Source organism: Sus scrofa, chromosome 13 (assembly GCF_054392235.1).
Source record: "Sus scrofa isolate SSC_HxYL_T2T_F1_AM1 chromosome 13, Sscrofa_HxYL_maternal_Yorkshire_Landrace_v2.0, whole genome shotgun sequence".
NCBI lineage: Eukaryota > Metazoa > Chordata > Mammalia > Artiodactyla > Suidae > Sus > Sus scrofa.
The window spans coordinates 182,028,667-182,045,887 of NC_139395.1; the positions used below are offsets into that span (position 1 = coordinate 182,028,667).

Below are 17,221 nucleotides of genomic sequence, written 5' to 3' on the forward strand. Positions count from 1 at the left end.
ATTTATTTTAGTTGAACTAACATAGATGTACAGTGAATGTGTATATTCTTAAATCTTAGATTGTAAAAAGAGAGGTACATGTACTACTTTCCTTTATGAATTGCCTGTGTCATACTTTCCTATTACCTGCACGTGTGAGTTTGAAGAGGCAACAACATTAAGAAAATTAGAGAACATTTAGTAAACTATCATTTTATTTAGATAATATATGAATTACTCAGATTATCCTGCTTGAATAGTAAATACTACTTGAGTTCTAAATAATGCTTTGGCACATAGAAAAAGAAACAGAGAAAATTACATGCACATTTGTGAAAAAGCATCTGTCATTTACATAGCACTTGCAGAAAGTGTAATCTGATGTGGTACGCATAATTCAAAGAGTTCATTTTTCAGTCTTTCACTCTATTTTCCACATGGACATAACTAGTTTGTGTTTGTTTTTAGAATAATATTGAAGAATGGGATGATTGTGTAAAATTATTGTACAGTATTGTTTATTTCTACTTTTGAGTAGTAGTTTTATTTAAATGAATACTGCAAATGCTAAGAATATCCACATGCTTATGTATAATTGTATAAAATACTTTTTCATATTTATAATTTTTTAAAATACACAATGTTATTAATAATCACTGCATAGGTATATGTTAATGAATTTATGATTGAGAAAATTAATAATTAGAACAAAAATATGTCTATATGAAAAAAAGTTTTAGCACAAATAATTTAAGACTATATAAAGTTACAGACAAGTATGGAGCACTTCATGTCATTTAAATTATTCCCTCAAAATACTTGTGATGGAATTCATATAAAACATGTCATTTAAAATTTTATGGTGTTGTCTATTTTTTTAATTCTTAAGATTCTAAAATTACTTTTTTCTACAATTTAAAATTTTCACTTTGTGGGCTAATTTAAAGACATACTTTCATCCTGTTATCCCCATTTAGCCAAATAGACTTTGTGACACATGATCAGCATAGCCATGGGAAGATTGAGCTGCTACGGCTGCTGCCTCTGAAATTCAATAAATAAAAAGCTGGCTATGGTCTGTGAGTCCATAAGTCTGGCACCTTTGAAATCATTACATTCCATTAAATACTCCTTTATTTATTTACTGCCTGCCTTTCATCATGAAATCAGAAAATGTCCCCTTTTATAGCAATATACCTAGACCTGAGAACCTGAGCCAGCCATCTCAGGCAGCATATTTATTCAGAGTTGTAATTAACATACTAGGTCGGCAGTGGCATTATAATGGCGGTTACCTGCTCCAACAACTTTATCAATGGATATGTTGGTGGCATCCAATTCCTTAGCAAACTCATGAACTGCTTGGGTAGGGTCTTCATATGTGTGTGGATCAACATAAGTCCTAAGACCTGGAAGTTTTACTGTTTAAGGAAAGGAAGAAAGACATTATTGTAGCTAGATTTACAAAAGCTGTACTGAACAAATTTTATGATAACTTACTGGTTAAAAAAAAAATTTCCATGACATTAAACTGCATCAACCTTCAGTTTATTCACAGAAATTGGCAGACAAAGAGGTTGGATTCTAAGAGTTGAATGATTTAAGAAAAGAAGTTCTCCATAATGAGCCAAAGAGGTACCACAATGAACTTTCTCTGCAAAAACACTAGAAGGAAAATGAATATTTGAGGAGGGGAATCTTTTTTTTTCTCTTTTTTTTAAATGATTTTTATTTTTTCCACCATATTACCCAGAAATCCCACTCCTTGGAATATATCTGGACAAAACTTTCCTTGAGAAAGATACATGCACCCATACTTTCATTGCAGCACTATTCACAATAGCGGAGACATTGAAACAACCTAAATGTACATCGACAGATGAATGGATTAAGAAGATGTGGTATACATACACAATGGAATACTACTCAGCCATAAAAAAGAACAAAATAATGCCATTTGCAACAACATGGATAGAACTAGAGACTCTCATACTAAGTGAAATAAATCAGAAAGAGAAAGACAAATACCATATGATATCACATATTTGGAATCTAATATACGGCACAAATGAACCTTTCCACAGAAAAGAAATGCATGGACTTGGAGAACAGACTTGTGCTTGCCAAGGGCGAGGGGGAGGGAGTGGGATGGACTGGGAGTCTGGGGTTAATAGATGCAAACTATTGCATTGAAGTGGATAAGCAAAGAGGGGAATCTTGAGAGAAAAATGGTTCAGAATTGGGTAGGCACAGTAATTACTATCAGTAGCAGCAGAGAGTGAATGCTGTCACACTATGACTCATTTATGATTCTACAAACAGTGCAGTAACCAAATATCTATTATAGTACATCCTCTGACAATAAATGAAAGTTTGTGAAATACTTTCATAAGGTGGGATAGCTGCTGTAATTATAGGTAAATTAATTAGAATATAAAAGGGCATGTCTTTTTCTGACACTGCTTTTCTGAAAGTGCTTTTTATTGACAGTCACAATAAAAACTCCTCACTGCAATTACAGACCTACCTTAAGCTATGAGTGTATGTATATATAATATAGGTGTTGTATGTATGTACTAATCTAGTACCAATTAACTGAAATCTTATTTGGTCACTTTTCAACATAGTTAAAGGCAATATAAGTATTCTCTGTAAGCTTAATAATGCTCCTAAGGAGCTACATTCCAAACATAAGCCGCATTCATAGCTTATTATATATATATAAACTTTCTTCACAGTGTACTTATTTAATTATTTTGAAGATGAAATTTTTTTCATGCTGTTCTGTAATTAAAATAGCACAGATAAAATTATAGGAAAATCATTTTGAATTTGATTTAACATTAATGACATACCTATCATTTGGAAAAAAAACGATTCATGTTAGAAACACCTGGAATGTTCAAGAAACTTTCTCTGAAAGAAAACTAAAATTTTAAAGAGGGAACCTCAAATCTATTTAAATTACATAAACATGCTCTAACATTAAGGGACATTGTAATTTAACCCCCACAATATAATATTATTGATTTCTATTTTATTTTGGGGTTTTTTGTTTGTTTGTTTTGCTTTTTAGGGCCGCAACTGCGGCATATGGAAGTTCCTAGGCTAGGAGTTGAATCGGAGCTGTAGCTGCTGGCCTACACCACAGCCACAGCAGCGCCAGATCCGAGCCATGTCTGCAACTTACACCACAGCTCACCCCAACGCCGGATCCTTAACCCATTGAGCAAGGTCAGGGATCAAACCCGTGTCCTCATGAATGCTGGTCAGATTTTTTCCCACTGAACCATGATGGGAACTTCTGATTTCGATTTTAATTTTGGTAACATTGGCAAAAAAAATACTGGTAAAATTATTTTAGCAAGGGACATGGATGCTTAATGGTGATGCATTTTTTTCATTTTTCACATTATATTATTGAAGGGTTTTTTGAATCCTAAACAAAACAAATAAAATCAGATATTGTCTTTTCTGATAACACTTTTTAATAGAAGAATCTTATTGGCAAAAATTGCAGCTTAACATTCTGGGATTACCAAAGATTTCTCTGAGCCAGTTTTGTAGTTTTAAGAAACAGGTATAGAGACTATTACAACAGCAATTTTTCTGGAGAACCTTCAGCACAATGGACATTTGGGCAATGAGTCCAAGTTTCAGAGTTTGGGATAAGATCTGCAGGACAGCTTCATGAATGCCATGTTATATGACATAATAATTTATGTTCCTGTGAAGTTTCCATAAAGTTTTTGAGTAAAGAATAGGCATAAGAATAAATGGATTATAAAGAAATTGTGGCTGGGGAGATGGGAGGTAAAGACTCTATTTTCCTCAGTTACTTCTTCAAATGATTTTGAGACAGAATAGGAATGGGTGGTGAGGCAAAAAATGGGGCATTTAGCAAAGGACAGGTAATGCTTCTTCTACCTCTGCCTTGTGTTGACCCAGACACTGCAAAAAAGCCACCATTCTCCATCCAGAGGCAGAGCCATCCAGAGGCAGAGTGTAGGTAATCAGAGATGATACCCATATTAGGGAGTCAACATCCATAGAAATGGGGAGATTTTTGCCCTTCCTTGGACAAACTGAGTGGAATAGCTTTTGAAATGAAAACTCCTTTAGTTCTATTTTGAATAGTGAAGCACAAAGAATTTGCTAGGCATCAGAGAAAGAAGACTCTGGAAAACTTGCAGTTCAAGTTATGTAGTGCCTGTTATGCAGTTCATGCCTAGTAAGTGATAGTGATGATTGTTGCCATTATTAGTATTTTCATGTTAAGAATGTTTATTCACAAATATAAATGTCATTGAGGTTTCCCAGAGATAGCATTTGGGCTGAGAAATGCCCATTTCTTTGAAGCTCACACAACAGTTTGCTTGCTTCTGCTGTCATTATAAACATTACTGCTTCCTATAAAAACAGTCACTCTTTAGTACAGTGGTCTACCAGAATTTATTTTTACACTAAAACTATTTCTACAATATCAATACTGAAACACTTTACCCTTAAAACAAGCAAAGAGATTAAAGAAAGCTATCATACTTTTCTTGCTTTGGGGTAAGAAAAACAGTAAAAGTAACTAACTAGAGACTTACTAAAAGATGTTAAGAAGTTAAGTCTCAGAATGTTTTTGTTTGGTCATTTTGGTTACAGTTTAACAAAGACATATCAAATGGAGGCTAGAATATGTGATCATCCGGTTTTGATTTTCCCCTAGTCATAGTAAGGTCAAGAAATAGTAATGTAAGAAAGTCTAGTACTCCTTTTCAAGAAAAAAAAAACTTAAAAAATGAGATGAAAATAATTTTGTTTTCTGATAAACAATTACAAATGTTTTACCTTGCTGAACTTAAGGAAATCAATTTGAGAGAGACTTACTAGCAAAACAGGAGTATTGGATTAAGAGATACAAATTACAATATATAAAATAGATAAGCAACAAGGATATATTATTGTATAGCACAGAGAAATATAGCCATTACCTTGTAATAACTTTTAAGGGTGTATAATCTATAAAAATCCTGAATCACATTGTTATATATCTAAAACTAATATAATAATGCAAAAGATCAACTATACTTAAATTTTAAAAAAGAAATTTTCAAAGGAGATTATAAAACAAATTGTTAGGAAGAATTTCTAACCATTTTAAATAAGTACTGGCTTTAAATAGCCTTGAAAGTCTGCTTTAGAGTTAACCTTCCATACCTGTCAGCCCTAGAGAGTATATGTATTACTAAATAACTTAAAAATTAAATAGTCATTCCTAAATAAAATCAATCAAATTCATTGTGATTGATTAAAATCAAGCAAATTGCTTTTCTATCCACATGACATTTAGGGAAACAGTGCAAATATAAACACACACACACATCTCCTAGAAAAATGGCCTGTTCACTGTGGGAGCTTTGGCTGCTGAATTTTAACTGCCATCCCCAGAGGTCCCAGGAATCAGGTGATTCAGGATGCAAGGCACATAATCCCTTCACACCAATAATTAAGGGCAACACACAGAGTAACTGGGCTGTGTCAAGAAAACCAGATAATAAACACATGCACACGTGTTAAGCTGCACTACTTTACAGCTCGTTCTGTGCAAACACAGTAATTTACATTGCCATTTTACCAGCATGAGTTGCCCTAAGGATAGCAAAAAAGTAAAAAGGCCCAGCCAAAAGGGCAAGGGGACAGGATCTTAGGAGGTGAAACACATTTCTTTCCTTTTGAAGCAATATTATAGGATTTGTAACAAGGCTGGAGGGAATAGTTCATAGGTAGAGCTTTTCAAAGTAATACCAAATAAATGGTCTGAAATAAACCAGCTGCAGCATTAAGACGCAGAAAGTTTATGACATGCATATAAGTTACTTTATGCCCTTGCAGCTAGGATAAAACACATTTCTTTGTTGTTTGGCTATCATAAGGATATTGTGCATTTGAAGAAAATTAAAATTTCAACAAATTCCACCATAAAATCCTACAGCTAAAGTAGATTGGAGTGATGGAGAAACATGCTTGCAATTGGCAAAAAGAAAATTTATCAATGCTCCAAGTCCATGAGATTTATAATTCCCATATTAAGAACCAAATCAATATGGTCTCACTCCAAAGACAAAATTTACATCCAGTGTCCAACTCAGATTAAGAGTGATTTAATCCACAGGAATGTAACCGCTCTAATTTATGCATCCTGATTGTGACTCAGTATTATGTGGGGTCATGAAGAAAAAGCTAGATAAACATCCTGTAATTTGTTCATGCACCCTCTTAAGACTTTCGAGTTGGGAACCTAACTAATCTGGAATGAGCTAATTATATCAGGAAAGTGATACTTTTTGTGAATTATTCTATAATGACTTCAAGGAGATGGAAAAAACAACAGTGCTCTTTGGAAACTCTGCCACTCTGTCCATCCTACTTCAATTTACATGTTGGAAGACATTTTTTTTCCAATCCATTTATGCATGGTAGCAACATGTATTCCAGTTTTTACTTGAGTTTAACTAAAGCTGTAACTTTTAGATGCAAAGCCGATGACTGATATCAAGTATCATGTTGCACTGAAAGTATTTTTAGAAGGCAAAAGTGAATGCCAAAGAACTTAATGCTTACAAGACTACATTAGTTACATCGAGATTATTTGAGGGCATATAAGCATGAGTATAGTCTCTGTACTAATTTCCATGAGAACATGCTATTCCCTTTAAGGCCACTGATTAGTAACTGCCACAAGAAACTCGGCCATAGTTTGGAAAAGCAAAACACCTGGAATGATTTGTTTCACCAGAAAAAAAAAAAAAAAAAGTCTTTTTATTAGATATAAACACTTTGTTTCTTAAACTAGTATTTCTTTTAGAGAATATTAAAAAGAGACTAAATTGGTTGGTATTAAAATAAGGGCGGGGGTGCTGGCTTTCCTACCAGTTGGATATCATGTAACTCCAAAATAAACAGTTTATTCTAAAGTCTCTCTCCTGGTTGGTTGACAAAATGGAGTAAAGCATTTCAATAAACAGAGGTTGTTTATATTTATTTGGCAGTTAGGAAAGGAAACAGGCTCCTATTTAGATTTTAGCAAAGGACTAGTAATAAGGAAATTGAAGATACGCTTTGCCTTTCAGCCACGCAGAGTTGACTATAGCATGAACCCCCCATCATGTGCATTATTTGAATATAAACCACCAGTTACCCTTCACATTAGCTTAAGTATGCTGAAATGTGACCATGTCCAAATGACTTACTGCAGAGCCATGGATTCCTTTCTCCATTTTAAATAAATTTAACTTGCTCTATTTTCCCATAAAACTACTTTTGAATTCTCCTTGTCAGAGGGAAGCTATCCAGTTATAAATCAACAACTGCTAAAACTAAAATGGGAAAAAATACCAAAAAATAGTTCAGAAACTTACAATGTCCATTCCCAAAGTGCAGTCTTTTTTCATCTGCACCGTGTTTTGACTTGTTATAGCCACAGAACCTAGAGGTGAATCAAAGGAAGAGAATGGAGAAAGTAAATATACTTGAAACAATGTTCAGAATGTGCAAAGCACAAAAAGTAAGGCATTTGCCACAAACAATTAAATGCTTTAGTGAAAGTTTAATGACTTCATATTTTCTAAATCCTCTATAGAAAGCCTCTTTCTCTGGGGACCCTGGAAAGCTACCTAATGAGGAGATATGGAGAGCTGCTTCCCACTGTGTAGACCCCTTCAGTTCAGTTTTTATAATGGCCCTAGGAAGTGTTTATAGCATTTTTTTAAAACAACTGCTGTTAGAATGAATGAAGGGTAAAGTTTCCATTGTTAGTGATTAGTGCTGTGCAATGTTACCAGTGTTCAGGGTGAGAAAAGTGTCAGGGAAATCTGGGGTGTATTTGAAGAGTGAAGGGATAATTGGAAAAAGAAAGTTAAAAACTAGGAGTGAGGTTAAAAGAGAGAAGAGAAGTGGTGTGTGTTGGAGAGTGGGGTGGGAATTTAACATAAAAAAAAAAAAAAAAAAAAAAAAAGGAAACTCAGAACTGAAGATAGAGAATCAAAAGAAAAGGAAACCAAAAGAAAGATCTGGATTACAAGTGGAGACATTCTTATTTGTTAAAATACTTTGTTGGCCACCCTCTTCAGATTTTAGTGGCAACTGAGGGGAACAAGCAAAGCAATAATGAAAGTAAGTCGTAAAACAGACTGAGGACTCACCTCCCAATCAAAACGTAGGTGACGACTGTGAGGAGAATAATGGCCACTGCTGCTGAAATGGCGATCATTACCACTTGGCTATTCTCCCCGGAGATAGAGAAAGCTGTGAGATTGAAGAGAAAAAAATAAGAAAAGACCAGGCTAACACATCATAACTAATATCTTGGTGGAAAAGTTGATAAATTAAGTCATATTTATTCTGCTTTTACCTGAAATGGGGTTTACTGTCTGATTGAATATAGAGAGAATTCTTCAATTAGTGTTAAAAAAAATAGATATTTTGTCTAATTTTACTTGAAATTTCTGATTAATAAGATTAAATGCTCTGTTTTCATTGGCATCAATCAACACTAGTTGGGTTCCCACAGTGTGAAATATGCTGGACTGGTTTTCTCTATACTCATTGCTAGACACTCAGCAGATAAAACAGAAATTATCAGAGAAATATAGGGAATAGGTAAGCTTTCCCAGAATGAAATTATAAAAGCCTTTTCATGAAGCTTGTTTAGTCTCCAATGTCTATATTTATTTTAAAGGTTGTATAACACCTGTCCTATGGACCTCATCACATTTCACCAACAAATTGTTCCTGGCCCTGTATTTCCTCCTTTGATAAATGGCCCATCACTCATTCACTCACTAACACAAGGTATTGGCAAAAATAGCCCAGGAGCCAAATCTGGCCTGCCATCAGTTTTTGCGTAGCCCATAAGCTTAGAACAATTTACATATTTTAATGGTTGTAAAAAAAAATCAAAAGAAGATTTTGTGAAATGGGAAAAGTATGAAATTCAAATTTTGGTGTCTATAACAAATTGCATTGGAACACAGCCACATTCATTTGCGTATTGTCTACAGCTACTTTTATGCTAGAATAGCCAAGTTGGGCGGGAGCAACAGAGACTGAAATGTACACAAAGGCTAAAATATTTCTTTTCTTTTCTTTAAGTTCCCAGTTCCCAGGCTAGGGGTCAAATAGAGCTATAGCTGCCAGTCTACACCACAGCCAGAGCAATGCTTGATCTTTAACCCACTATGCAAGGCCAGGGATAGAACCTGCATCCTCATGGATACTAGTCGAGCTCATTTCCACTGAGCCACAACTGGAAGTCCCTAAAATATTTATTTTCTAGCCCCTTATAGAAAATGTTTAATGATCTTTAATTTAAACTAATAATGCTTCTTTAAAGTTAATGCTCATACAAATTACTTAGGGATCTCTTGGAAAAAGCGGTTTCTGATTTAGTCAGTCTGGAGTGGGAACTGGGACTGCACATATCTTATGAGCTCCCAGTGATGCTGATGCTGCTGATTTCAGACCACAACATTTTGAGCAGCAAAGATGTAGACCATAAATATAAAGTCATCTTGTCCTCTCTCTCTCCTTATCATTCTTTATGCAATTAATCATCATGTTCTTTTAAATATTTTACTTTCTGTCTTCATTTTTCTTCTGAATTACAATTAGAAATTCCCAATTGATCTCTTTTTGCAGGCTTTTTCCATCTTTTACCTAGCCACCAGAGTTTTCCTTCTAAATCATGGATTTGATTATGTCTTTCTCATGCATAAAAGTTTTTCAGGGGTCGCCATCACTTTTGGGATAAAATGCATGTAAAGCCACTTAGGATCTGTTCTCTGCCTAACCCGCCAGCCTCATCTGCTAACAAAATCCATAAGCATTCTAACTTCTACACTTTCTAAAATATACACAGTTCCTGGAACATTCCCTTTCATACACTCATACTTTAACAATTATTGATCCAGTAAATGCTGATTAAACAAATGAGTGAGTGATGTATCAAAAGAAGTGCTTAGAAGAGAGGGTTTAGTTATACTGTCACCTCTCCAGAAGCCAATATTACATCTTGAACCTGCTGAAAATGTACGTTTGGAAGCTTTTCCCTAAAACAATGCAGTTCAGGGGATAAATGATGCAAACAGAGAAACATGGCAGATAGCTGTTGAAGTTTCCTAAGCATCTGAAAAAAAGAACTCAGAGTGTGACAGGATGGTATAGTCATAATATAAACTGTCGCAAGCACTTTATTCTTTACTACCAGAAAACTATTGTTTATACCACTATGGCAGTCATGGGAGTGCCTGCTAGGATCCCTCTACTGCCAAGCCTGCAGTGGGCAGACAGCCTCCAGCTGCTGCACCTACACGGGCCACTGCAGCTATGCTCTCCTCAATGACCAAACACTGCAAGAGGACTGGCGCCAAGTCATTTCTGCCTGATGCAGGACTCCTATAAGGGAAATCTTCAGTGGGGGCCCCCTCAGAGTTGCATTACTTTCTGAGGCTCCACTCCTCACCTCTCTTCCTTCTCTCCATCTTCATCGATGGCTGACCTACATCTCAGACTGAGGCTCAGCTTGGACATTTCTGCTCCTCCCCTTTTATCTTTTATCTGTATCCCTTCCACCCTGAAGTTCTTGTAATTCCACCTTATTATCTGCTTCCCAGAAGATCTGGACTGATACACCCCTATCCATTGGCTGTAGATCTATGAATTGTTTTTAAAATAACTTACACTCGTAATTCAGTTCCATATACATATAATAATCACTTTATCTCATGTTTTTCTTTTTGTATATTGTAATAACTTATAGAGAAGAGCAAGTTCTAGGAATTCCCATCGTGGCTAAGCAGAAACAAATCTGACTAGTATCCATGAGGAGGCAGGTTCCATTCCTGGCCCCTATCTTAAGGATCCGGCCTTCCTCAGTGGGTTGATTTGGAGTTGCCCTGAGTTGTGGCATAGGTTGCAGACTTGGCTCTGATTTGGCGTTGCTGTGGCTGTGGCTAGGCCGGTGGCTGCAGCTCCAATTGGACTCCTAGCCTGGGAATCTTCATATGCTGTGGGTATGGCCCTAAAAAAAAAAAGTGGTAAGTTCTGGCCAGTTTAGAAAATAAAAGTCAGTGAAACTGGAGGAGAAACACAATAGAGAAAAGAATTCTCTATTTCTTTCTTTACTTTTTTGTCAAAGACAGGATTAAGCTAGACTTCTCTGAAGTTTCCTCTAGCTCTAAATATCTATGAATCCCAAACACTACCTACAAGCACATAATCAAATCAGATCATTTTTGTTACTGAAAACGGCAAACATCTGAATGAATAATATTGGTTAAATGTGTATTGCAGAGTTGTCTAATAGTTTTGTCTCATACTGTCAAAGATTGATATCTATTACATGACTTAGAAATTCATTTTGAATATGTTTTATTCAAAAGCAAACTGCTCCCCATTTCCAGTCTCTTCCCATTTTTATCCATCCTATACATTCCATCCCCTCTCTCTCCTTAAAACATGCTGGTGAGGAGCTCATTCTTCTGAGCCAGATTGCCTGGCTTTCTACCTATGTGCTTTGTGACATAATATATTGTTGTGAGAATTAAAGGAGTTAATACAAGCAGAACACTTAGAACAGTGTTACACATACAATAAGTGTTTATTAAATGCTATATATTTTTATTATTTCATTTTCCTGGTGAAGAACTGACAAACCTACTCCATATGCAACAAAATTAGTTGTGAATGTCTAATTTTGGTATACAAAGTTCTCTATGTAATGATTTCATTAAACTTTGTCAGGCTTTCTTAATGACCCCCAATAATAGGGTCCAAGAGATTAAAGTTGCTGCATACTCATTCACTGAGAACAATGAAAAGGAGATATGAAGCATTTAGGAGTGCTGATTGAATTGTCCCTAGGCTAGTCTTCTTGAATAGTAACATCCAATAGAATCCTCTAATTTCAAAACTCAGCTTTGTCACATATTTTTGCTCTTGAAATTTCTTGGATGTTCAAATTATATACTATTTATTTAAACACAGCGTTCACACACATACACAAGCACACACACGGATGCCTATTATATTACTATTACTTCCAGGTAATTTTTATTTTATTTTATTTTATTTTATTTTGTTTTATTTTATTTGTCTTTTTGCCTTTTCTAGGGCCGCTCCCACAGCATATGGAGGTTCCCAGGCTAGGGGTCTAATCAGAGCTGTAGCCGCTGGCCTACGCCAGAGCCACAGCAATGCGGAATCCGAGCTGAGTCTGCGACCTACACCACAGCGCACGGAAATGCCAGATCCTTAATCTACTGAGCAAGGTCAGGGATTGAATCCACAACCTCATGGTTCCTAGTCGGATTTGTTAACCACTGCGCCACGACGGGAAGTCTCCAGGTAATATTTTAAACATTATTAAAAACAACAATTAATTTAGTCAACATAACAACCCTATTGAGGTATTCACAATAATCCTCACCAATCACCAGTAGGGAAACTGAGGCATTGAAAATTGAAGTGGCTTGTCAAGGTCATTCTATACATGTCAGTTTACTCCAGGATCCTTTCTCTTAACTCCTACCTTGTGCCAGCTTTTCTTAGACACAAAGCTCACACTCTGGATTCAGTTTCTGCCTACTAAGGGTTTCCAGACAGCTGGACTGTCTGTTTTCCCAAACATGACCCACTGTTTCATACCATCTAGACTTCTTGCTTTGGTGGATGTTGCCTTTGTTCTAGGAAAAGTTTTTTTACTCTCACACACTTTATGCTTTCTGTGGGACTTAGCATGATATATATATTTTTAATGTGCAATAGCAGCACTGGATCAGTAGTCCAAATCTAGAGGTTCTAGACTCACTAAAAGTTTGAAAAAGTTCAATCTATAATCATTTCTAATCAAGGAGCTTTCTTTGCACCAGTTAAAATTTACAAAAAGATTTAGAACAACAAATGTTATTGCAATTATATGTGTGTGTGTGTGTGTGTGTGTGTGTGTGTGTGTGTGTGTGTGTGTGTGCATGTGTATATATATTGCTTTTTAGGGCCACACCAGTAGCATTTGGAAATTCCCAGGCTAGGGGTCAAATTGGAGCTAAACGGCTGGCCTATATCATAGCCACAGCAGCGCAGGATCCGAGCCGTGTCTGGGACCTATACCACAGCTCATAGCAACATGGGATACTTAACCCCACTGAGCAAGGCCAGGAATCAAAGCCGCATCCTCATGGATACTAGTCAGATTCATCACTGCTGAGCCACAATGGGAACTCCTGCGATTATATTTTGTTACTGTGTCATTTAAAACTTTAAACTTGTTTCAAATCTTGTTCATATTGACTTTCAGGGCATTTTACAGCATTTTTTTCTCTAATGTCCTCAAAGAGTGATTTCTCAATAATTATTCCATGACAGGAGGATTAGGAGAGATCTTGAAACACAGTCTCCTATCTGATACTTGGATCCCCCTTGATGTCAAAGGGGAATTTGTTCCAGGACCACTCCTGCCACAGATACCAAAATCCAAGGATGCTCAAGTATATAAAATGCTATAGTATTTTTATGTAACCTAAATATATCCTGCCATATACTCTAAAACATCTCTATGTTATTATAAGTAATCCCTAGATCACTTATAATAACTAACACAACTTAATGCTATGTAAATAGTTGTTGGCCCACCACAAATTAAAGTGATTTTTGGAGCTTTCTGGAATTTTTTGTATATTTTTGATCCAAGGTTGGTTGGATTTGTGCACGTGGAACCCGGATATCCAGAGGGTCAAGTGTGTAGGCCTGTGTTTTTGAGGATGGCAGATCTTCTTTGAGTAGAATTGTCATGTTTCAGCTGTGAGCTGATCATTTCTATCACAAGATTCTCAATACCTTGTAGAAGGTAGAGCTTGTTACTGTAAGCAGCATTTCTAATTGTTTGACAGAAAGTGTGCCATAAAATAGTTACTCTACCATATTAAATTGAACAGTATTCATAATTTTTTGTTAATCCAGAATATTTGTATGAGGTATGAAATTTTGGCATAAAATATTACCATGTCAATAAAAGTGAGATTTTATATAATGAATACAAGATTTAGAAAATAGGAAATATAGATGCCATGGAGAAATGGCAAATTGGAACCATCCAAAGAAATTACTGAGTTTCCTTTCAGTGGAGTGTGGGGTATTTGAATCAAGTTTTAGAAAATTCTTAATATCCAAGTGATATAAGATTAAATGTGTTAGGGATTAAAATAATGTTAAGTTCCTCATGGATCAGCAAGTTTGTTTTATGTAGTTCATTGAATCACGCAGTGAACCTGGAATAACTGGAATAACATGTACTAGAAATTAAAGTGTGACCAATTAAATAATATTCCTCAAAGATATTTGTGATGAATAGAAGACCAGAAGCATTCAGGCATTAGAATATACTTGATTTGTAAAAGAGAAACAAAAACAAAAATACAGATGTACACAAACCGAATGCTATGCAAAATTGTTAAATGTCCCCTAAGCAATATATTTTCAATGTATCAATCACATTCAGCTAAAACTTAGAGTGAGAATGAATTATTAGACACCTTTGTAACAGCCCTCCCCCATACACTATATTGAAAAAAATACTTACAGTCTGGGCTAGTTTCAAACTCAAATTTGCGGCTGTTGGTCCCATATCCAGCTGCAGTCCGGGCTCGGATTTGGAATACATATGTAGTATCAGGCTTGAGGCTACTGATTGTAACATTCGTGCCTCTTGCCCTGAGAATAGTATAACTTGTTTCTTGTTCCTGCTTTGAGGTAAGAAAAATTATGTTAAAATCAAATCTTCCTAATGCTGTCAAAATAAATTCTCTTCAATGCCAAGGCTGAATGACTAATTCCAAGGATAAACTGACAGAGAAGAGAATACTCCCTTGAATTAAACTTAACAGGAATGTCCTACTGATTCTCAGAAAATATTTCTATTAATGGTCATATGGTAAAATTAAAAAGGTTCAGTTTTCAGGTATAAGTCTACATTAATAACTTTCTTAGCATCAACCATATTTGCACTCTATTTAATCTAAATCATTGCAGTTTAGTAGAGATCTAGATCTTCAGATAAAAGTCTAGAAATATTTCCCAAAAGGATTCACACTGTACATTAGGGGATTCACAGTGCACATTAATTGTAAAGGCTTTTTGTGTCAAGCCTTGTTTACAAAAATTGGCTTTACACAAAACTGTGTTTTTCCTCTAACATACATTAATATTTGCTGAGCCCTTTATAGGTAACCTAATTTCAAGTAATGGTGGAATGTCCTTTCACCAGGGGTGGGACATGCAGTGGGTAATATAGAACAATGCATATCTTCAAAACTAAATTGAAAATTACAAAAAAAAGTTGTGCATTATAGATACTTTTTAGTTAAAGATGCTGGTTATATATCAGATAGCATTTGAGTTAGCATATTAAATAATAAAGAGGGCCAAATATAGTCATTTGATAGAAATCATTATGTAATGTGTTAAAAAAATTTATTAAGCATATACCCAGACCTTGGCTCTGTTCCTCATCATGAATGAACTAAACAGTCAAGAAGCTGGACCTTGCAGAGCTTAAATTCTAGTGAAGCATTCAATGTATTTCCAAGCATCATATATACATATATATGTATGTATGTGTATATAAATACACACACATGAAAATCATTTTTAAATGTATGAATAATGCTATAAATACATATTTTATATGAAGCATACTAAATATAATATTATACATAGGTATGTGTCAAGTTTAAAATTCTTAGAGAATAGTAGATTCAGCCACTTTTTTCCTGAACTATTTAACATTGTTTTCAAATAAGGATGTGGGGAGAATTATTATTGTTATTTTTTGTCTTTTCTGGGTCACACCAGCAGCATATGTAGGTTCTCAGGCTAGGTGTCGAATTGGAGCTGTAGCTTCTGGCCTACACCACATCCACAGCCACAGCAAAATGGGATCCAAGCCATGTCTGTGACCTACACCACAGCTCACTGAACACCGGATCCTTAACCCACTGAGTGAGGCCAGGGATCAAACCTACATCCTCATGGATACTTGTCATATTAATTTCTGCTGAGCCACAATGGGAACTCCCAAGTGGGGAGAATTTAAAATAAGAGAAAATGTTTTGTGTTTGTAAAAGATACGAATGTAGATTAGTAGTATTTTTGAGACAGCTCTGTAGATCTAAAATCTGGGTGTTCTGTGCTGCTGCTATCCATTTTAATTACATCATTAATTCTCTTTTCATTCTGTTGTATCATCTATAAAACATGGATTCTTATATTTGCTCAGTCCATCTTGTCACACTTGTGAAAACAGATCATGATCAAACCAGTATTTGACAGTACAAAATGGATCACTGACAGCTAAAAGATAACATTTAAATACTATAACTTTGGCACAATGAGGTTTATAAAAGAACCTATTTGCCCACTTTCATCAGATTATCAGACAGCTCAAAATAATGTACACAAAAGTGATCTATAAATATGAACTATATAAACACACACTTTGTTTTTAATTCACCTTAAAATACTTTGTAAACTGCAGGAGCTATACGAATGTGGTGTGTTCTATTAGTAGCTATAAAACCACTCAGCTCTAATGATAAAGTTTGAAAACATCTTGCTTTCAAACCTCACCATAATTTATAACCCGGGGGAAATAATTAGTACTTAGAGTGATGAAACATCATGGCCTAAATTCTACCTATAAATAATCATGTAAGTATTTTTTCATAATTACATTACTGAACCACAATTTTATGATGTAAAGCAAACTTATCCACCCACTCCTATCTTCTAAAAGTCCTTGTACAAAGTCTGTTCTATAATACAATGGTTTTGTTATCAGTTCAATATTCCTATTTGTACTGAATGGAATTCAGGTGAGTGTGAAGGTCAGGAAATGATGCCTACAGCAATGAACTAAGGAATAGTTCATCAACAGATTAAGGAATCACTATACAATAGCTGGGAGAACAGGGGTCTCAATGTGGAAGGACACCATAACTAGATGGCTTAAGTTTAATAGTTTCATCTCGCTATGGCATACTGCTACAGCATGGGAGATATCAACACAATGATTTCTAAACCCCCTCCACCTATAAATCAAAGGTATCACATGACTAGAGTTCCAAACAGAGCTCTTTCACTTCCTAGCAGTGTTGTTGGTTTTTCTGCAAGAGCACACTCATGAGAAGCTAATTTCTTTCGC

The 17,221-nt window shown here is 35.4% G+C and overlaps 1 protein-coding gene across 5 annotated transcripts in view; it reads right to left on the minus strand.

Moving 5' to 3' along the window:
- The window catches only part of EPHA3 (EPH receptor A3), a 351,064-nt gene that overhangs the window by 60,013 nt on the left and 273,830 nt on the right, over positions 1–17,221 (minus strand). For 2 of the 5 annotated variants that reach the window (XR_014822332.1, NM_001195335.1), the window contains 4 exon segments: positions 14,603–14,765; positions 8,172–8,274; positions 7,389–7,456; positions 1,275–1,400 (listed from right to left, as the gene is read on the minus strand). Coding sequence is in view for 2 of the 5 variants with exons in the window: in NM_001195335.1 (NP_001182264.1) it covers positions 1,275–1,400; positions 7,389–7,456; positions 8,172–8,274; positions 14,603–14,765 (460 nt within the window). In the remaining 3 variants the exon portion in view is untranslated. 5 annotated transcript variants of the gene reach the window in all.